The sequence below is a fragment of the Patiria miniata genome, unplaced genomic scaffold (assembly GCF_015706575.1).
Source record: "Patiria miniata isolate m_02_andy unplaced genomic scaffold, ASM1570657v1 HiC_scaffold_13, whole genome shotgun sequence".
Taxonomy (NCBI): Eukaryota; Metazoa; Echinodermata; class Asteroidea; order Valvatida; family Asterinidae; genus Patiria; species Patiria miniata.
Genome location: NW_024037051.1, coordinates 6,867,459 through 6,890,192, shown reverse-complemented (window position 1 = coordinate 6,890,192; position 22,734 = coordinate 6,867,459). Strand labels below are relative to the sequence as shown.

General features: G+C 41.8%; 1 protein-coding gene across 2 annotated transcripts in view; it reads right to left on the bottom strand.

Moving 5' to 3' along the window:
* LOC119721160 overlaps positions 1-22,734 on the bottom strand; it is a 64,049-nt gene that overhangs the window by 35,561 nt on the left and 5,754 nt on the right. For both annotated transcript variants that reach the window (XM_038191021.1, XM_038191023.1), the window contains exons 2-7: positions 17,051-18,487; positions 12,352-12,499; positions 6,918-7,059; positions 5,911-6,125; positions 2,919-3,474; positions 869-1,012 (exon numbers count right to left, since the gene is read on the bottom strand). In XM_038191021.1, coding sequence (XP_038046949.1) covers positions 869-1,012; positions 2,919-3,474; positions 5,911-6,125; positions 6,918-7,059; positions 12,352-12,499; positions 17,051-18,487 — 2,642 coding nt within the window. The remainder of the gene's footprint in view (positions 1-868; positions 1,013-2,918; positions 3,475-5,910; positions 6,126-6,917; positions 7,060-12,351; positions 12,500-17,050; positions 18,488-22,734) is intronic.

The window sequence follows — 22,734 nt, the reverse complement described above, 5'->3', positions numbered from 1 at the left end:
TGTACTCGAAAGCCCAAGTACTTGGACTCAGGTACCTGTACTCATTCCCAAGGGCCGATCCTCAGATACAAGTACATGTAGTACTCGATAGCTTGGTAGTATACAAATACAGCATGGTTTGAGGGGAAGAAGTTGGAATTACTGGTCCCGAGGTGTAGGTCAGCTTGACTACCTCCCTCCACTTTGCGTCGGGACGTAGTCAAGCTGACCTACACCGAGGGATCAGTAATTCCAACTACTTTCCAGAAATAAACCATGCTGTATTTGTTTTACTACACCTCATAAATGTTTAGTAGCCTCACTGCCTTTTTAAGTGGTCTCACTGCCTTGTCTTGTCGATAACGGCCTTCGTAGACTAGATATTGAATCTTTATTCAGTAAATAAAATTATTCAAGTTCTTCGTCAGTCAATGAAATAGTCTTGTGCCAACACTTTTTAATGTGTCTTTACTGCAGTAGTTACAAGGATTACAACAACAGACTGGTTCTGTAAAGATTTCATGCCACAGACTACATGTTCTACGAGGCGGGTTCCAGAGAAAATTTTTTGGTGCTACCGGAAAGTAACTACCGCACAGCATCGAGCTGGATACTCACCGGGATGACGTCACCTGGTCACGTATCATTTATACTTCCTGGACGTGTGGCGGAATCGGCCAATGACGCGCTCCAATTTGATCATGAATATTTTTGAGGTGAAGTAACACTTTACACTCAGACAAAAGTACTCGTCTACAACACTCCCAATCAGTCACATTTTATGTACACTACATTTAACTACTGACTAAAAGTTGATCTGGCTTAGCCAATTTTTTTTTCCTCTGTAGTTTACAGCTAATAACTAACTGGCCCCATGGCGTCTTCTTACCGTCGGCAAATTGGAACTGAGCCGTGGGCTGCACATTGACAACCCCCATGATGAAGTATCCCATGCTGTCTGTAGTGAAACCAGTCAGTGGAATGGTCCAGTATGACCTATCACCTTCTCCGTACAACACAACCACAAATTCATCTATCAGAATACAAATAAAAAAAGTTAAGTACTATTACAGAAGCTTGATAAAATTGTCATTTTCATTCAAATTAGTGGCGGGATAAAAATCTGGATTTTTTTAACATTCGGTTTGAATTCTGCTATTCGGTTTCGATTTTGGAAAAAACATTTGAAACAAACCTAAAACAATATAAGGCCTTCCATTTTTTTGTAACTCAGGCTAAAGAAAACAACTGAAACATCCCCCAACGTGCTACATGGTCTCTGATTGTAACTGCATTCACTTCCCAGCGGTCTTCTTGGTATATGAATAGCCTGCCCATTAGACTTATCAGACAGGCATGCAACTTGGAATTAATAAAAAAACGAGGAAACTCCAAACCACACAAGACTTTGTACAGTGTTTTTCAATTTGTAATGGCATTCATGAGAAGTGACAAACAAGGAAATCAGCGGGTCCGAGGAAAAGTTGCATGCCTGATCAAAGAGTTCCCATCCATTTTTTGTCAACATTATGGCTCTGGAGTGTTTTTGTAAAGGCCCAGTGGTCATTGAATCCTGCAAAGGCATTTCATGCGGCACCTCATCCGTCACTCTTTTGTTGGCATGACTGTGAGCTGAATGGGAACTTCCCCTGAAATCAGATAACCGTTACTCGGTTTGAAACATTGGGATAACAAGATTTTGAAATCTCTGATTCAAATCTAAAGTGACAGAGGTTGCAATCTAGAGCACCTAAACTAAATGGATGTTCTACTAAGTCTCTCTTTATGGGCAAGTTCGATCAAGGACCAATGGTTAACTAGTGGTTGGTTAAAGACATACCTAGCGCATACTCACTGAATTTGAAGTGCGAACGTTGCACTATTGTCATGTCATCAACCGTGAGAAAATGGCGGTAGCACATTGGCTGAAGAATTTTTCAACACTTGATGTTTCTGTTTATTTACACAAATGTGATGTGATCAAGCTACATGAGTCGTTTGTCGACCCTGGTCAAAAAAGTTGTTATTACAGATTTCAAAAGAGCACAATCTCCGCATTACTGCTGTGAAAACCGCATGCTGATACCATCTTTTAAAAGTTCAAAAATTATGGAAGTCTGAACACCAAGAGATGTGATGAAGTGATGTGATGAAGGGGCCCTATTTTGGCCTGTATTTCCACATAAAAATTACTGACAACCGGCTCATTTAGCTTGATCGCATCACAAATAATAGTGCTCGTGTAGTTTGGGACACCTTGCACAATCACCATTATTATCGTACAATAGTGACGAAATTAGTGACGGAATCGTAAACTAAAATAGAAAAACTATGCAACGAAAATGAAATTTAGCACTCACAGTTTTCATTTCCCCCAAATTTTGTTAACAGTTGGTCCCTTCTGCACTATGCTATGAAAGTTGCTATTGATAACCAGCTATAAATCGTGATGTGTCACCAGCCATGCAAGGCTGGTCCTGAAAAGTCGACTAGACTAGTCCAACCATCGTCGACTAGCATGCGTTCAATCAGAGTTAGTTGAACTATGGATTAATAACTATCTATGTCCTTTATCGAACTTGCCCTCTGATTCAATCAATTTGTATTATGATTTCCAGAGACAGGGGTTACCAAGAACAGACTAGTGTCCCATCTGAAAAAAAGGTGATAAGTAACTCAACTTAATGGCATGGAAACAAAATAAAGAGTCAATTAGGGCACATAGTTCACACAAGAATAGATCACGGCTTGTAGGAATCACAGCATAATTAGAGATGGAAGACTTGACTTGGGTATAGGCACTACCCAATAAGGCTTCCAAAAACACATTGGTTGCCCTATGCCTTGGTGACGGAGCCTTCTTTGTAGACTGACTGAGACTAAGCTCATAGATTTTTGTATCACCCTTTGGAGGGAATTGAAGAACAGGAAGCACTTACCAAGGGATGTGAAGCCAGCTCCCAGATCCCACAGCTCAACAAACTGCTCCGAGGGGATCAAATTCACCTCATTGATGATGAGGCCAGCGTCGCCTCGGCTTGGACAGTGGTTGTGCCCCTTGGGGCTGATGTGAGCCATCTGGTAGACGGTGTTGTTCTCGCTGTCTGTGCAACGATTGATGGACTCATCCCGCTGGCTCCAGTCCTCGATCTCATTGATCTGATCCCGGGGGGCATAAGGCCGGAAGAACTCGATCAGCTGCTGGTTGTCTGCTTCTTCCTCCGTGCCATGGATGATGACGTCCACGAGCCCCTCAGCAGTTAGGGGCATGGGCTTTGGGAGGTCCTCGCTTCGGAGACCCCAGTGGAGGGAGATGCTACAGCTGGTTTCCTTGATCACCCCAATGGGGGCACTGAAGGGGGTCATGTCCGGCCGCGGAGAGGTCAGGCCGCGATAGCCAATGAGAAACAGGCCATTTTCGTCGGTGTGTTTGCCGTTGATGCTGATGATACGGTATGCTTTGGGATTCTTGCCAGGCTTCGCCTTCCAGAAAAACTGTATCGATCGGACAAAATATGCATTCGAAATTGAAAGATTTTTAAGAACTGTTTCATCACAAATTGTTTGTATGTTGAATCTAAGGGACATGTATTCTATACACATCAATGTCTAATATATGTGTGAACAAATAAATCACAGTTTTGATGATGCAATGTTTATGTTAGATGCTCAGCGCTAGAACACGATTAACCTTGAATCTTTACAGATTTAAATTTGAATTTCCCATGATATTTTCGGGTTTGATCCTGAAGGATCCTTTTTCTTAACTTTAATTTTTCTAAAAATTTTCCCAAGTTATTGAAATATTACTTTACAATAAGGGAATAAACGTGTGTTTGGGAGGTGTTAAACACTATGTTTTAGACTGCTGGGAGTCTGGGATGCTGATAGTTACCCGAGTCGAAGCTGAGGATAATTCTGCAAACTTCTGACAAAGCACATATTTATTCCCATCCATAAATACCTTTTTGGTAAAAAAAAATCAAAACTCTTCGGTCCATATATTAAAATAAGTCAAAAATTAAAAATGTCCAACGATTTTGTTCAACATTTTTACTTTCTGTGATTCTAAACACCCCTCTCACTAAATAATGCAGTGTCCAGCTCGTGAGATAAGACGTAAACAATTCCTTTTATGGAGATGGCGCATGCGTCGCGCGTACTGCGCGATAACGGGGAAATGCAGCTGTGTTGAGTGTGGTGTGAATTTAGGACTATGAAATACTGACTCACTGGTGGTATTGCACATTTCTACGTGAGGATTGCTGTAGGTTCACAATATTAGGTTGTGAGACGGTTAAGAGTCATTTCGTGTAAATACTTCATATAAGAGTCCACGCTCAAAAAATCATTTTTTTCTACACTTTGTGGGATGAAAGGACTTGGGGAGCAAGTAACCAAAATAGAATTTTTAAACTTTTATTTTGACCGTTGCCATGGTTATGGGCCATTATGTGTTTTGGCCATTTTGGGGCAGTTTTGAGGCTGCTAAATTTCATTTTTGTGCGTTATTTTCAAAGGTCATCAAGCCATACTGCGAAGTAATTTCACAAAAGTAACTATAGCATGACAAAGTATCATCCTTACCCTTACAAGAAAAATATAGAAACACTTCTGAAAAATCACCTTTATATCATTTTTAGACTCTACAATACAGCATGTTTTTACAACTAGCAAAATGGCATTTTTTAACCCAATTTTTAACCCTCCAAAATGGCACTTGCCAGGGCACTCAGAATAATTTCCCTTCGGCTATGGTTAGTTCAGACATTGGTCTTTTTATATCTGGTAAGAAACTCTTGGGTTATTGTATATCCTTTGAGCAATAGCGCTCCAAAAATGGTAAATTTCACAAAAACCTTAAAAAGTGTATTTTCAGTTTTTTTGCAGCCTCAAAACTTTGAGCATGGACACTTATATGAAGTATTTGCACGAAATGACTCTTAAAAGGCACTGGATTTCATAGGAGAACAAATTTCATGTTACACTGCAAAAGTGTTTAAGACCAGCCAACCAAGTCTTTATCATCCATTCAAGACCAGCCACGTGATGTGCTCTTGACCAATGAAAATGGGTAAACTGTCTTAGGTAATTATGAATTTCAAATTATTGGCTGCCAGACAATAATTCCCCTCTCGCTGGATAGTCTGGTTGCCGCCCAACAATCAGTACCTATAATGTATGGGCCGGGATCCAGTCTGCTTGCAAAGCGGATCTGTTTGTGCTCAAAGCAAAAATGCTCTTCTAAGAGAGTTGCATGCAGAAGTCCAAACTGGGAAAAAGGAGGGTTTTTTGGTTGGAATAAAACATACAAGTTGAACATTAATTAAATCTTTCAGTGCCAAAGTCGTACATGTATGAGGTATATTTGTTAGTTCGAAGTGCCAACCTCGTACATGTACGAGGTAATGTTCGCACTTAAAATCGCCAAACCTCGTACATGTACCAGGTAAAGTAAGCATATTATCACAAGGGGGCGCTCTCGCTTTCTAATAATATCATTTTCATTCAGGTACGACCTGTATTTGTTAGTTTTATTCGAGTTCTTGCGAGAGGGCGCAGCACTGACACTCGTATTTTCTGCAAAAAGTGTGGAATTCCCCTGTGTGCAGGACAGCGTTTCAGGGTGTAGCACTATGTACGTGACTACTATTGACTTTCCAATGTACCAAGGACATACCAGAGAGCAACAACAACAAATGTAGTGAGTAAAACTTTTTTTTTTTTTTTTACAGAATTTTGAACAATTACAAAAATGCTCGAAGTTGGGCACTTTAGGGTTAAACTTTTCAAATTTCGCGGGCACTGAAAGAGTTAATGAAAAAAAAGGCATCTGTTGAAGAGCACGGGGAATGTGAATGTAAGATGATTAATTTTTTTTTTTAATTGGTAATTAGTTTAATTTTTGAAGTATTTATGACCACATCTTACCATGATCAAATCATTAAGAGGAAACCCAGGGAGGCCGTCACTGGACAATTCCACATACTGACCCACGTCTTCAAACACGTCTAGGATGTTGACCTCATTGATGACGAGTGGAGGCGGGGGACAAACATTGGCAACTCCAGGAGAGGGTGGGCCCACAGCATAGGCAAGGACCTCAAACGCTTCTCTACAGTAGCAGCGAAGGATGGATGTTGCTCCTAATATTTGTTTCAAAAATAGATGTTCTGTATACCTCACAAATGCCACTAGATATTAACCATCTTTTCTTTGTGATGTTTATAGTAGAGTCCCCTAATCTGGCTTTTGTTAATCATAAGTTTCCTTAAAGGTATAGTCCATCATTTGTAATTTGTGCATTTTGTTCGTTTGAAGCACAAAAGTGCTCAAATTCTAAAGAAGGGGGCTGAACAACTAACCTGATGAAGTTTCAGCTCAGCTTTTGCTGTATATTCCGAGAAAAACAACATTCTAGGATCTCAATTTCAAAAGTTGCTGAATCATGTTTTGAATTGGGCCTGAATTCAGCGCCCGAGACACGTTCTCACTGAGCCAATTGCAGCTATACAATGTCGCGCACTGATCCGACAAATTATAGCAACTGCGCGCGCATGTGCATCATGCCAATGCTTGCGCGCGCTTCACCGAATAACAAAACAAACTACTAATTTGAACTTCCTACGGTGCTTCTTAAGACACACCATTGGAAAGGCCTTCTTTTGTTGATTTCTTCAAAATGCCAGCTAGCCAGAAAGAATAATTTCACAGGAAGTTTAGTCCCCTTACTATCTTTCAACCAAGTATGTCTTTCAACAATAATTACGCCAGTTACTTTTTGGGTAGCTGCAAATGATGGACTCTGGCTTTAAGTTATATTGGCAGACTTACATGTTTATGGACCACATAAGGTTTTGAAATGCATCTCAGGAGTAGCAGTGCAGAATAAAAAGAACAAGAAGGACAACACAGCATACATGTTACGGATGCAGTACCTGTATCGACAGCGTATTTGACTTCATTCTGTCCCGGGGTGAGCAGATCAAGGAGTAACAGGTTATTGTCACCATAGACCACGGCATCCACTAGATTCGTTGAGGTGGCCCGCGTTCCATCGGGAAAATCTGCTGATGAACCCTGGAAAAAACGCAAGTCCCGAAAGCAAAGTTAATGGGAAGTATGAAAGTGCACAAGTGATCTGAGCTATTAAAAGGAGACAGAAGCTTACTCGCTGGTCTATGCATCAGAATTACACAACTGCATCAGCATTGCATACGTCCACGCACCCCCGACATAAGCTGGCATCAGCAATGTACAGCTACATGTACCTTAGGATAGTCGAGGAAGACAACTCAGACAGGCATTCGAATTACCGTTGACGCCCGATGCTCAGGCGAAGAAGCTATGGGTTTGTGAACACACACAGAATATATTTAGCTATGCGTACTTCGTGCCACACACGCGTAAACCAGCGCACGCACGTGGTGTGTCCCCAGCGAAGCTTTCAAAAGTGGTCAAAAAACACCACCTATACTACTTCTCGTGCAAGGAGTCAATTTTCAATTTTGGACACAAATTCTTAACTTATCCATAGAAGTTAAGCAATAAAAGCAGTTTGTCACAAGAGTATTTGTATATTATCTATGACCTACAAAAAAATGATGTCTGCTACAATTTATTTTTCATTTGTGTGTGAAAGAGTAGAAGCTTTTTTTTTCAGAGCAGAAAGTTCTACCATACGGCAAGACAGGTTTTAACAAATGCGCAGTTGTTAGATGTGAGTTATGAAATTAAGTTATCGATGTGCAGTTGTTGGTCCTTGAAAGAGCTATCTGTTTCTGTAATACGAAGATAAATTGATATTTTTCCGATAAGTTGTTATGTCTTTTCGGAAATTTTAATTGGCAATTAATACTTTATTTATGAAATATGTTGATGTATTCAGTTGAGTCCAGAGCGAATAAGACTGCATCAAATTTATCATTGATATGCTAATGATTGTATGGTTCGATGGTCAGAGCGGGAATTTTGAATAGGGAGTGGTATGTGATGCTAGCGGAGAAACGCGTCACTTCACGCTTGCTAGCAGCAACGCAACACACGAAATTTAGTGCTGTTGCAATTTTCAACAAACTAAAGGTATAGTCCATTATTTGTAATTTGTGCATTTTGTTCGTTTGAAGCACAAAAGTGCTCAAGATCTAAAGAAAGGTATTGAACAACTAACCTGATGAAGTTTCAGCTCAGCTTCAGCTGTATATTCTGAGAAAAACAGCATTCTAGGATCTCAATTTCAAATCAAAAGTTACGAAATCATGTTTTGAATTGGGCCTAAATCAGCGTCCGAGACGCGTTCTCAATGAGCCGATTGCAGCTATGCAATGTCGCGCACTGATCCGACAAATCATAGCAACCGCGCGCGCATGTGCGTCGTGCCAATGCTTGCGCGCGCTTCACCGCAAAACAAAACGAACTACTAATTTAAATTCCCTACGGTGCGTCTTAAGAAGCACCATTGGGAAGGCCTTCTTTTCTTTATTTCTTCAAAATGACAGCTTTCCAGAAAGAATCATTTCACAGGGAGTTTAGTCCCCTTATTATCTCTCAACCAAGTATGTTTTTCAACAAGAATTACGCCAGTTACTTTTTGGATAGCTGGCCACTAGCACTAAATCAACCTGGAAAAGGGAAGGCCATAAACGACAATATAACTTTAATCAGTCTGTCTTGGATCACGTCGTAGAAGCTGAACGCAAAAACCAGTCCACTGAAGTGCAGCAGGAGCTAACCAGTATTAAAGCTCTGCTTGAGCAGATACCAGCCCCTCTGGCTGGGCAACAGTCGAGGAATACGAGAATAACGAGTTGGCCAACGACTCCGATGATGACAAGAAGACCACAAGGGCAGAAGACAGGGCGGCCAGAAAGCTTAAAACGGCGTCCAATAAGAAGTCCGGGGCTAAGAGATTCAAGACCGGTGACTACCAGACTCCTGCTCCCGCTACTACTTCTGTCGCTCCTGCATCTCAATTCCAATTTTTTTTGTGGCCAACGATTCCCAACCAGCAAAGACATCTACTATGCTTGCAGAAGCCAAGGTCACTGGAGAAAATCCTGTCCAAACATCAGTAGAAGACAAGACAAGAGCAACACCCCAAGTTTCTCCACCTAGCAAGGACACCACAGCAAGCAAGTCTAGCACAAGGGCGGATCCAGAACACAATTTTGGGGGGGCCAAAAAAATTTTTGGTCCCCCAAAAAAGTGGGTAAAAAAATTACGGCGTGGGGTTCGGGGCCCGCTTAAGGGCCCCGAAAATTTTTTGGATTCTAGATGGTCTGTGGTGCGATCTGAGGCAATTTCTGACCACTTTAACCAATGTTTTTTTGAGGAAAAGATGGTGGTGTACTCATTGCCTGCCTTTATTGCGATGTCACATAAAAAAAAAAAAAAATTGGTTTCGTTTTTGGGGGGGGGGGGCCATGGCCCCCTTTGGCCCCCCCTGGATCCGCCCTTGGTCTAGCACGAGAAATGAAGTTGACTTATGTTACTTTACCGATAATTACTTTGAGTATGAAGAAAGGTGTTCCACAGGTTGCAAAATTCAAGTGGCTGGTCGTTTACATCAACATTATGATTTTTGGAGAGCAATTAATGCCAATTCTTTTGTATTAGACATAATTAGGAACGGATACATGATTCCGTTTTATGAAACACCACCACACATGCCGAATGTCGAAAAATCCAAACAAGGGTTGAATAATCGCTCAGCCATCAATAATAGCGAATTTGTCACAAATGCAATTTCAGATTTGTTAGAGACGCATTGCGTTTTGCCTTGCACTGAACAACCATTCATAGTGAATCCTTTGTTGGTTTCAGTACAAAAATCAGGCAAGCGGAGATTGATACTAGATTTGAAAGAAGTGAACAGGTTTTTAAAGAAACAATCTGTCAAGTACGAAGATATGCCTACAGCCCTGTTATACCTTTCAAAGGGAGGTTTTATGTTCCAGTTTGACCTAAAATCGGGATATCACCATATTAGCATTCGTCCAGAACATCAACAGCACTTGGGATTTTCCTGGTTTTACAAAAGTTCCTTTACATTCTCCGAGGTTACTGTATTACCATTTGGTTTATCCACTGCCCCATACGTTTTCACCAAAGTAGTGAGACCACTTGTACAGAAGTGGAGAAGTAAAGGTAAACAAATAGTTGTGTTCCTAGACGATGGTTTGTGTTATGCAGAGAGCTTTCAGAAAGCCAGAGAGCACAGTGCTCAAGTTAAAGTTGACCTGGTCAGTGCGGGGTTCGTACCTAATGTACAAAAGAGTACTTGGGACCCAGTTTCAGAGACTGAGTGGTTAGGTCTAATAATTAACTAAAGAATGGTTCTCTTGTTTTGCCAAACAGATGGATAAACAGTATCAAGGAACGAATTCAAGAACTGTTCATAACTCCCAAGTCAGCAGGTTCGTCAACCTGTGTCAAAGTCAAAGATCTAGCTAGTGTGGCAGGAAGTATTGTTTCATCCTATTTAGTTGTGGGATCAATGAGTAGGGTAATGACCAAAGCCATGCATTGTGTAATTGAATCTAGAAATTCGTGGAATTACAAAGTTGTCATTTCAGAACAAGCCAACGAAGAACTCCTCTTCTGGCTTCACAGCATAGATATCATCATCATCATCATCATCAGCGTTTAGAGTCCATTTGTCCCACTTTGTGGGGTTGGACATTTCATTTCCTTAATGGCTGCTCTCCAAGCTTTCCTGTCTGTGGCGTCCATGTGAGCAATACCAGATGTTTTGGCTTCTTCTTCTACAGTTTCCCTCCAGGTTTTTCTGGGTCTCCCACGAGGCCTTCTTCTGGTGACTCGAAAATTTAAAGCTCTCTGAAGCCAGTGTGTTGCCTCTCTCCTAGCCACATGTCCATACCATCTAAGCCTGTTAATCCTCATAACCTCTGCTACCCCCATCAGACCCACTGACTGAAGGAGGACTTATTCCTCGTTCTTTCATGTAGTGATGTCCTGCACATCCACCTCACCATCATCATCTCAACCTTTTCCAAGCGCTGTACACTAGACGATTTCATTGCCCATGTTTCGCTCCTGTATGTCATGCATTTTCTTACACAGATAATCTGAAGGAAACTCAAAATTAAAATTTATTTAATTTATATGCTATTGTAATGGCTAAAGTGTTTTAAAAACCTCCCATTTTCATTGCTTAGCTAGCCTGAGAGCGGTGGTCAGCATAGGTCACTGCATACGTTTCCACTTTTTCCAAAAAGGTTTGTGGTTTTTTGTATCTGGCGATCACCAGAAGCAATGGGTCGAATTTACAATTTGTTATGTTGATATATATCTTAATGTACATTGTGCAAAATTAGCAGCAATAATGATGTGTATTGGAGAAGTTGAAGAAACAAGTGTAGGCTAATTAAAGTACCGGTTGCTGCAGCTCGCAAAATCCCAAATTAATGAGTATAGTGTGTTTTGTTTGTGTATGATGATTTAAATGATAAGTGATGTTTTGATAATACATTTTTTTTAGTCATGAACTGATTGTTTCAGTGATGTTGACCACATTGTTAGCCAGTATTAGCCAACTCTGAACAAACACTTTGAAAATCATTCATTTTTAGCGATGTACGACAACTGCGCATGCGTATTACCATGGTGCTATCCACAAAGCAATGCAAACTCTTTTGCGGCGTCGCGGTTTTTTTTTTTTTTGGTGGCTTTTTTTTTTTTTTCAAGCTTGTATTGTACAGACAAGGTGGGTACTATTTTGCTTTTTTGTGTCCTCATTATACATTGGTGTCCTCCATCATTTGCCTTGGTGCCCTTTATCATTTACCTTGGTGCAATTTCCCCATGCCTTGGTGCTCCTTGGTACAAAAATTTCAGGGGGGTGCGGCAATAAAGGGCGCTGTTGTAGCTTCCGTGTTATTTAAAAAAAACAAAAAAGGTTGACGCACATGATTAAAATCGACGCGAGCACTGACCAGAGACCGAGTATTTTTTTTTTTTGCCTTATATATATTTAATATAGGGATTAACGTAGTGAGCGCCTGACAAAGCTGGCCGCCAGGTGCTTTCTATTGTTGCTTTCGAGCGCGGCGATGATCCCATAGCACTTTGAAGAACTGGAGTTCTGACTCCTTCCTTTCATATCGCCATGGTTCAACAGAGATTCACCTCTTCCCAGTGCAAGCTAATGCCATAGGCCTATCCATATATGGATTTATACAAAACTCGTTTTGCAGTTTTGTGAATTATGTTGCCTTTTATTCTCCAAAGTGATTGTTTGTCACGACAAACTCAATTTCATGCCCTACTTGGTACAATTCTGAGAGAACTGAAATGAAAGAAGTCCCATTGCTTAATGGCCATAAGAGCGCATTCACTTCGAATAGACCTTACCTTGTATATGGCTACAGCGCCGACTTTCCCATCAAACCAATGGCTCTCGTCCATCAATAACCCTGATGACTGGACGGATGCGGGACCAATCACAAAGAAGCCGTTGGTGTCGGTACGGTAACCCTGCAGATCAACAGCTTTATAGGAGCTGTAATTGAAAGTGAAATATTCCACAATCAAAAAACAAAAAAAGGTCAGACAGTAAACTGTATTGCTAAAAGCAAATTCAAAATATTGAGTAGAACCTTAAAGGCAGAGTAGGTCTTTTGCAGCTATCCAAAAAGTAACTGACAAAATTATTGTTGAAAAGCTTGCTTGGTTTAAAGATAGTAATGGCAATAAACTTCCTGTGAAATTATTCTTTCTGGCAAGCTGTCATTTTGAAGAAAACAATCTAAGAATTCTTGGCCATTTCCAAAGATGCGTCAAGTGACGTATTTTTGGAAATGTCCATACGTAATTGGTTTGTAACCTGTGAACGGGTGCGCGCGCAAGCATAGACACAAGGCACACGCATGCGCGGTTTCTATTATTCATCTGTTCAGTGCCGGATGCTAATTTCGGGGGCAATTCAAACACGACTCAACAACTTTGGAATAGAAATTGAGATCGTAAAAAATTGTTTTTCTCAGAATATACAGCACTCACAGAGCTAAATCTTCATAAGGTTACTTGTTCAGCACCCATCTTTACATTTTGAGCACTTTTGTTGCTACAAAGAAAACAAAAATGCACAAAATGACAAATGATCTACCTTACCATTAAACAGCTGTGTCATTCTACGAATTTGATGAGCGCTTTTTTCCTGTCCCTGTTTCATGTGACAAATATACGATTTTGTAAATTCTGGATGCACCCCTATTTATTTTTCCCATAATACTTTGAACTCATTTTTTTTAATAAGGGGCCATTCAAAGTTTTCGATGTTTTTAAATTTCAATTTTTTTTCTCGAAAATATGGGTGGTTGGTTCAAATTAATTTATTGAAATTTATTGAAAATTGTTAATCGAAATTCACTTTTTTTCAACTAAAAAGATAGAAAATAGCTCTTTTGACTTGCCAATTCAACTCTCTGCTTTCTGATTCGTAAACCCTTTGCCCGTACCGTATGGGTACAGTATGCATCTGGTACATGTACAATGTACGGTGTATACGTCCATCGGAGCACCTTATGCATGGCCGGGGACCAGTGAAGTTAGACTTAAAGCATGCGTAAAATCAGTGTGCCGTGCAAATGGAGCAGGATACCAGGTTCATTTTGTCTCAATACACGTTAGACCCCAGAGTGTCGGTTACGAATCGCGACAACGAAATAAACCTACTTGTGTTCAAGACTACTTTAGGCAACCTGCATGCATGCACATGGTATATCTGCGTGCAATGAACATGGCAGCGCCCACACGTCTGGAAAGCGCAAGTTGAGAGTTCTCCTCTATGCTCTGGACATGCTACCACTTGTCCTGCTCCAGCAGCCTCCCGTGAATCCTAATTAGATACAGTCAGCCTCCAGTACTGCTTGCTGTAATCCCGATCCCACATGAGGGACCAGCGATACTCAGATCTTCAGTCAGCCTCTCGTAGTGCCGCCTCCTGATCCATTCCCGATGGGCAGTTGATGCCCAGATCCTAAGTAAGCCTCCTGTACATGTAGCTCCTCATGCCGTGTGCACGACTGGAGTCCGCTTCCGCAGTTCAAGGGTGCTCAGCCAACCAGCTACTCACCAAGGCAGTTGCACAGTGAGTCCCAACCAGAGGGAGAGAGAGAGCGCATGCCATATGCCCGGCTTTTATAGCCTAGTCGCGGATGCAGCAGAGAGTCCTACATTGCGGACGTAGAAGAACCAGGACTGCATACTTCACGGCTAGCGCACAGAGATAGCACCCTCTTTTGATGCCTACAGCGCAGAGCTGATTTCGCTACGCAGCCTCCTTCTTTCCTTAGCCGTCCCGGCTATATCAGCTAAACTTAAACTCAATACAAGAAATCAGATATGCACTTCACAATTACATACAGAGTCATGGCGCCTCTTTAATAGCACCTCATGAGGTGTGCCTGCAATTTAGTAGACCTGCCTCTGACACCTCATAATTAAGGGCAACAGCTTGCTTTAATAATTCACTTTACTTTATGATAACATAGGCAGGGTCTTGTACCTAAGTGTAAATTTAACTTATCAAACATTCTCAAAACTTTTGATTAACAAGGACAAGCATGCAGGGTCTAGACGATGAGGTCATACACTCTTTCTTCCTCCTTGACGTACAGTAGGACACCCTTGTCATATGAAGTTGTCGTTATGGTTTCCTTGATCTGTTTGTCCTTGCCATCCAGTAGTTTCTCCAGGGGCTGCATCATGATTCTTTTGGGATGGTCTTTGGCCTGGGCCTGGGATGGCGCCTCCTCATTGTCGACGATGGAAATCATTAAATCTTCCTTCTGCTGGTTGAGACGAGCCATGGGCAGTCGGGGCCTCTCTTCTTGTGGGATGAGGCTGCAGGAAGCAGCTGGCGACATGGAAGCATCGTCCTCTGGTCTAGGGTGGTGTGCAATACTGAAGTCCATTGGGGCGGGGTCCTCCTGTGTTCAGCCTGTGGGTGTCTTGGGGGCTTTTCAGGCTTTCCTGGCGCAGGTCCCAGCTGGCCATCTTGTTTTCTAGTAGTTCCTTGGCCTCCTGCCATGATCTGGCATCCTCCAAGCGGCGCCGAACTTCAACCTTCCAGCAAGCAGCCTCCTGGGTGCGCCTCTTACAGGGAGGCAATTTGTCGCCTCTCCTGCTGCTCCCCTCACCAACCTCCTTGGGCGAGTGCACTTTGACCCATCGGCGGGGCACCTCGGCTGTGGGCCTCTTCTGCTCAGGTGGGTTACCCTAGCTGCTGGTTGTCGCTTGCTCCTCTTGCTCCCTAGTTGGTCGCTCGCTCCTCCTCAGTTTCTAAGGCAATTCCTTCCATCTCGTCAAACTGCTCGGGGTGTTCCTGCCGGTAGTGGCGGCACGTCCTTGCAGAATGTCTTGAGACCACAGGCCCGGCATCATGCAAACAATTGCGGCCCGTGCTGTGTCGCCACATGACGATGCAGGCTCTTCCTCTGCTGGTACTCGGCCGGACACTCCTTGCATTCATACAGGGGCGGCCTCTTCTCCTTCTTCCATTTCTCATGCTTCTCTATTCCCTTCTTGCCCTTCTCCTTCTTCCGCTTCTCCGTCTTCTCTCCCGTCTTGTCTTTCTCCTCTTTGCGCTTCTCTCCTCTCTCCTGTCTTGTCTTCCCCGGCATGTTTTCCTTTCTTATATTAAAATCACCTAAACAAGAAAAAGAATTACTGTACAAGTATATATATCGACTTTCCATGCTCGGTAGGTTGTTCATGTATGCAGCCTCATTCTAAGGCTGCATCGTCCACATCTACTTCTGGGAGGTTTCCCCACGAACTGGAGCATGTCCCTTCATGAGACTTCTCTTGAGGGGTTGTGCAGCCTCCTTCTAAGGTTGCACTGTCCATGTCCACTTCTGGAGGGCTTCCAATCGAACTGGAGCTTGTCCCTTTATGGGACTTCTCTCGAAGGACTGTGCAGCCTCCTTCTCAGGCTGCACTCCCTGGTGGAAACTCATGGCTTTGTCTCCTTGCTGCAGGCGACACGGTCCAGTGCTGTAGTCGAGTCCACCCCCATCCGAGTCCGAGTCCTTGGTATCGGAGTCCAAGTCCTTGTCTCCGAGTCCAAGTCCTGTTATGAATCTCAAGTAGTGTTCTCATCGACACCAATACACTGACACTATTCACAAATATTACACATCGTCGTGGTTGAGAACTAGGACAAAGTTTTGATCAATTTTGATCTGTTTTTATGATCGGTTTTGATGGGGTATAAAAGTAAAATATTTCACAGAATTGTTTTAACACACACACCAAATGGTTCAACATTTTGGGTCCCACAGTGAGTCCCAACAAGAGAGAGAGAGAGAGAGTGCATGCCATACGCACGGCTTTTATAGCCTAGTCGCGGACGTAGCAGAGAGTCCTACATTGCGGATGTGCAAGAACCACGACTGTATACTGCGCGCCTGGCGCACGACGATAGTGCCCTCATTTGACGCCTACAGCGCAGAGCTGATTTCGCTTCAATATTTTATTAACTTGCAAAAAAATGCAATATTACTGCTAAGCACTGGTTTGTGATTAGAATCTCAATGAAACAATTCCTCATAAACAATTACCATTTTATATATTACTGAAATCTTTTCAGTTCTGGAAATTTTGAATTCATATAAAATTTTAACTGACACAGTAAGTATTATTTTATACTTTCTGAAAGTTACGTGGGTCTGTTTGAACTCGTTTATAACAGGCATGCAACTTGGAATTTAGTAAAAACGAGGAAATTCCAAAGCACACAAGACGTTGTAAAGTGTTTGTAATAGCATTCATGAGAAGAAAAAAACGAGGAAATCAGCGGATCCGAAGAAAGTTGCCTGCCTGTTATAAAGTGAATTTAGTCAGAAACCAATTTGTTTTTATTTAACAATTTTTCTCAATGGCAAAGGCTTCAGAAATGAGAATCTACCAAGACTGAAATGCCACGTTCTCTGAAATGTTTGTGATTTTACATTCAGGTCCCTCCAGTCAATTAGCACATTGCAGTAAAGGTTCCTTTTTGTTGATTTCTTGTGTTTCTAACTCTTTTTTTCCCCCCATAAATCTTTACCTTTCTCCTTCGCTGTTGTACAGGACAAGCACCATGTTATCCAGGGATACTCCTGTACCTGTGAAGCCACCATCGTAGAGTTCCACAAAATCTCCCCGAGGCAGTCCGAGCTGAGCAATCCGTATCTCATTCAGGCGAACCAGATTGATGTAGTGATCAAGAGTCTCAACGTGAGTCAGGTTGTTCTGTTGGCAATCCATGTTGATTGCTCCCGGAGTGGCCGGGCCGACACCAAAGGATTCAGAGTTCAGACGCTGACAGCAGGAACAGCGGCTTATGGATCTGTCGCCTGAGGAGGTGCTTCCGCCTACTTCGTTCAGGACGCGCTGATGCGGCAGAAGCGTGTGCAGAAGTTCCAATGCTGGGTCCTGGCCATACACGACGGCATCAATGAGATTGTAATCAGAGGCAAGGCTTCCTGCCCTGAAACGCTGATGAGGACTCAGGTGAAGAGCGACGGCGTTGGATCCTGATTTTATGAAACCAACAGTTGGGTCAAACTCCAGACCCAGGTTGACATTTGTGTTGTTGACCCATCCAACAACGCAGAATCCATGTGCATCAGTGCTGTAGCCCGTCAAATCAATGGCCTGATAGGACAGTGAGTTCCTTCCTTTATACAGGACTAGGACTACGCCATCGAGCTGCTGTTGGCCAAGCCCGCCATCGAAGATTTCGACAAACTGATTGGTTTGTTCGTCGTCAGTTGCCACGTTGATTTCATTGATGTAGAAGTCGGGCAGGACGCACAGGTTATCCCCACCGGGGGTCTGAGTGCCGCTGGTGAAAGCTTCCAAACGGAGACGCTCCCATGATCTACATCGGCTCAACGACACATTGGCTTGGTTAGTTGGCTGGACCAGAGGCAAACGACCGGGAGACAGAACAGTTACAAGGGCATTGTCCACTGAACCGGAGGTATCACCGTAGACAACTGCTTCCACTAGATTCGTACCCGTGACAGGGGTGCCGGACCCAAAATTGTCAGGGTCATCAAAGTATAAAGCAATAGCATTCGGGGGCCGGTCTCTCCGCAGTTCCCGGGTGAGCTCAATATGAGGTTGTTGATTGGCCTGGCCAATGAGGAAGTATCCATTTTCGTCAGTCACGTGACCGTCCAGGGAGATGCGGCGACCGTACGATCTTTCACGCTTTCCTCGGTAGGTCACTACGACCAATCCGTCCAGAGTCATCCCACCAACACCGCCGTCGTACAGCTCGATAAACTGTCCCGAGTCTACGTCCACACTGAACTCGTTGATGACAATGTCCGGGTAGATGTCCGCAAAGTCGGGTGGGAAGGAGGGGAGATTGGGAAACCCCCCAGGCATGGTGGGCACTGGGTTGTTGGGTTCTTGTGCCGAGACTACCTTGATGAGACTCACTGCAGAGAGCAGCGTGAGCACGGTTCTGCTTCTAAACTGCATTCTGTCACATCTATAATAAATCACAGGTATAACTGGAATAGTTAGAGGGAATATACAACATTTGCAAACATCGAAAAATATAACTACCAAGTTTTTACAAAATACCTTACTAGGATGTTGGTAAATGACAGTCTAAAGCATACTGTAAAATTATGGCACCTGGTGTAAAGTCATTTTCAAGAAAATGGTATTTTTGTATACATTTCCAACGGTAGTCGGCCGACCACCGTTGGAAAAAGCTAAATATTTCTCAACTACTGCTCCAAATGTACCATTTTTTTTTAAGTCCAAATTTTGTTTGCTATTGGTTACATGTTCATGAATGGGTGCAGGCCAGCTAGACTGGTTCCCTTACCTTACAATTTTCCGGCATCTATAAATTGATCCATTTCATCTTTAGTGGAGCCAAGGAACTAGACTACTTGAACATTTTTGTTTTTCTTGGTTTTTCCAGCATTTTCGAACACAAAACTTCAAACATGTCAGTGTAACAATATTTGATCTATTATACTAACATGACTAACCCCTCAAATAGTTCATTTCTGAAAATCACAGCAAAAGCCAATGATGTACATTGCCTTTAAAAGCAATGTCTACATTTGTCCAATTTATCTGCATTTTGAGGGTGCATTTGTAGCCTCCCTCCCCCATGCTGGTTTCCAATTGTTTCAATGCTAGAGTGAGTAATCAAGAGCATACATGTATGTATGTAATTACAATAACCTTAAACACTGTGAAGTTCAAAAACAATAGTTATTAAAGTACAGATGCTCTCCCACGCTCTTCAACATCCCTTTTTTCCCTGATGCATTTTTCAACTTTTATGTGTCATTTTTAACACAAAAACTTTTTTCCCCGCTTTTTTCTTTTTTGAGTTTCTTTATTATATATTGATATATTTCTAGCAATACAAAGTTGCTCACTTTTTGAATGATTCATCTAACGAAAAAAAAAAAAACTTGCCAAATTTAGTTATGGAATAGTATATTTACAAACTTCTTGCCCCTGATGCTCCACATGAAATGTACTTTTCCAAAACACCAATTTGCCACCAGTTTGCATTATATAAACATGGAGAAATAACACATTTTATTTCTCCATGATATAAACAACCTTGAAGTGCTCAAATTTCAAGGAGTATTTCCATCAATGACCTGTTGGCCTGTATCTACAATTACCCAGTGACCTGCGATAATTGTCCAGCCATGCACGACCTAGGGCATGTATGCATTAACCATTTGCCTTAGCCCTAATCAGGCCGGGTTATTTTGACCATCTCTGGGGGGGGGGCGGATTCTGTCCCCCTAAGATCTCGGCCATCGAGTGACGAAAAATTTTGAAACTCGGTACATGCATAGAGCAACTCATCATGAACATACCCAAGAAATTTCATGACTATAGGTCAAAGGGTTTTGGAATTATGGCTAATTAATTATTCATATGTACGATTGGTAATTCTGCTCTGTGTACACGATGTATATGGGGAAATTCAGTTTTCACGGCGCATAGCGCCGGAATTTTTTCGCTACGCGGCAACCCTGGTCTAATTTCTCTGTTTTTGGTATCAAAAGATGCGCAAGGCTCGAGGCTAAAAAGTCATAACAGCTTGGGTCGCGAAATTTTTTTAAGGCTATCGTGGCAAAAGTTGAGGGGGGGGGGGGGGCGGATTCCGGCCCTTTTAGGGTTAGGTCTGTCCTAAATATACCAAATAGTCCAACATCCAATCATCAACCAAATAATCGAATAACTTTTTGCTGGTTTGAATATACATGTATAACAAACCAAAATTATTTTATGCACATACAGACATGACTGTCACTGTATTTTATCACAAAGTTGCGCGGTGCTTTATTGTTAGGTGTCACATTTCGTCACCGATTTCACGAAGGGATGGGCATGCATGTCGAAATTGACAATTTTTTTGATATCGAGTTTTTTCACTATTTTGCATTAAAACATGGTACTCAAGCATTCTGACATGTTCCGTAAGCAAAACATCATTAATTCCTGAATAACATTAATGATGCCAGGGGCAGGCATCTCGATAATGGGATTTTGCAGTTTCACGAAGAGACGCGAACATACCTGCCCCTTGAACACGTACAAAATGTATTGAACGGAGAGGCGTAAAAGTAGGTCAACAGGAGATTTTCGATTTCACGAAGGGACGGGCATCTTTGTTACATTCTCAGCTGTGCACGCATAATCGAATACGCGCGCCCTTCTCTATGAGAAGCACATTAAACATGAAGAGCGTAAATGTGGAACAGTGTAATTTTCGATTTCACGAGGGGACGGGCATCTTTACTAATGAATTTTGGCTTTTTAACCACTACATTAATTATAATTAATGGGTTCAAATGAAAGTTTACCTATCAAAGAATTACGTCAAGGTTTTCTTATTGCATAACGTTGTTGCAAAGTAGTAGTTTTTGCAGTTTTAAAAACGGAGAAACTTCTCTGGCGATTGTCTCAAAAACGTTTTTTCTTCAAAATCCACATGCCCGTCCCTTCGTGAAACCGGTGACGATTTGTGGACCCAGCTTTTTTGTCGACGGCGGTTCATTGTTTACATCCTTTTAGCACGTAAAAACCCTTTGACGGTTATAAAAAACTTACTGCAAAACACTCCAGCGCCGCATATCGATCGCCGCACTCAAATTTTAACTGACGCACTCTTTGTGCAACTTTTTATTGGCACCTGTTGCAGCTGGCAGTTTTGAAGATCCAAATATTCTGTCAAACGCAGTTTCCAGTAATCAAATACTAATTATGCAAAAATGGACAGACCTAATTTGCATCTTGACTTTTGGAGCCACAATTGCTGGAGAAGGGATGCATGGGGGTGGCCCCCTCAGAGTTTATGAAAGGCAAGAATTTACTTGGTATTGTTTAATTGTTTAAAACTATGAGCAAACCCATTGTGTGTCCTCTCTCTGGAAGATGAATTTCCTAAAGTGTTTCCCTATAGTAATGCTACTGGCAAAAATGTGCAACTTCATCAGAATTTCATGTACACCCGAGTTTTTTTTACTTTTTCTTTTCCCCCCAAAAAGGGAAAAATTCAATCTGTTTGGATTTTTTGCCAGTTGCCAGAAAGCGCAAAAGTATTTATAAATAATCTTTTTATTTTTATTTCTGTTTTCCTCACCTTTATCCCATTTTTATTGTATTTAGTTATAAATATTTTAATGTTTCAATTTTAACATAATTTGTATTGTTTGTCTTGGTTTCGTTCCCTTTTAAACTTTCGCATTATAACAACTTTCACTGAATTTCACTCTGTTAAAGTTCATGTTTCATCTAATCTTTAACCCAATTACTTTTGTTTTACCATAATTCTTACTCTGTTATTTACGTACTGGCCCATAAAAAACATTAACCAAAGGAAAATATGTGTACAACTATAGAGAATAAATAAACTAGAAAGCACTCAGAGAGCGCAAACCTCCGCCAATGCTAAACAATTCCCCGCCATATTGTAAGTACACCCAAAAGAAAAACTCGCATAAATGGTGAAGAATCCTTAAAAAAAATCCTGGATCCAGACCCAGATCACAGCCAAAATCTAATGGATTTGTACTTGTACCAAGGACCACGCCTAATTTGTTTTGTTTTTTCATGCAAATCCGTCCATAACTTTTTGAGTTATCTTGTTAACAGACAAAGCAACCAACCAACCAATGCCAATGAAAACATAATCTCCTTGGCGGAGGTACATGTACAAATAAATCAAATTGACCACTAGAAACTTACCAATCTATACTTCCCAGATATTCCAATGTGATGAATTTTCCAAACAGAATTATTTCCAATAAAATATTCTGATGTGTACTCTGTCAGGTGCTTGCCATGCCAAACTTCCTTGTCCTTGGATTAAAAAATGATTCTCAATCCCGCATGATCACATCAATAGCATTTATTAATAGTTTTCGTAATCTAGATTATTTCCGTAGATGTAACATAACTCCATTTGGCTTTGTCAGGAAACGAAGAGTGTTGTTTGACACACATAATGTTGGCTGTATGAGACTTTCCGTGTATTTCGAGGACAAATGTAACATGTACCGGTACATGTAACATGTACATGTTCTGTGCAGCGTGATGAATGGAACAGAAGTTGTGCACCCATCCAAAACAGGGCCGTAACAAGGTCATTTATATTGGGGGCATATACATGTAGACCTGTTTTTGTTTTTTTTTTCCGGACACTTGGCCTCCGTAAAATCCAAGAGTAAGGGGGGGGGGGGGGTTGGC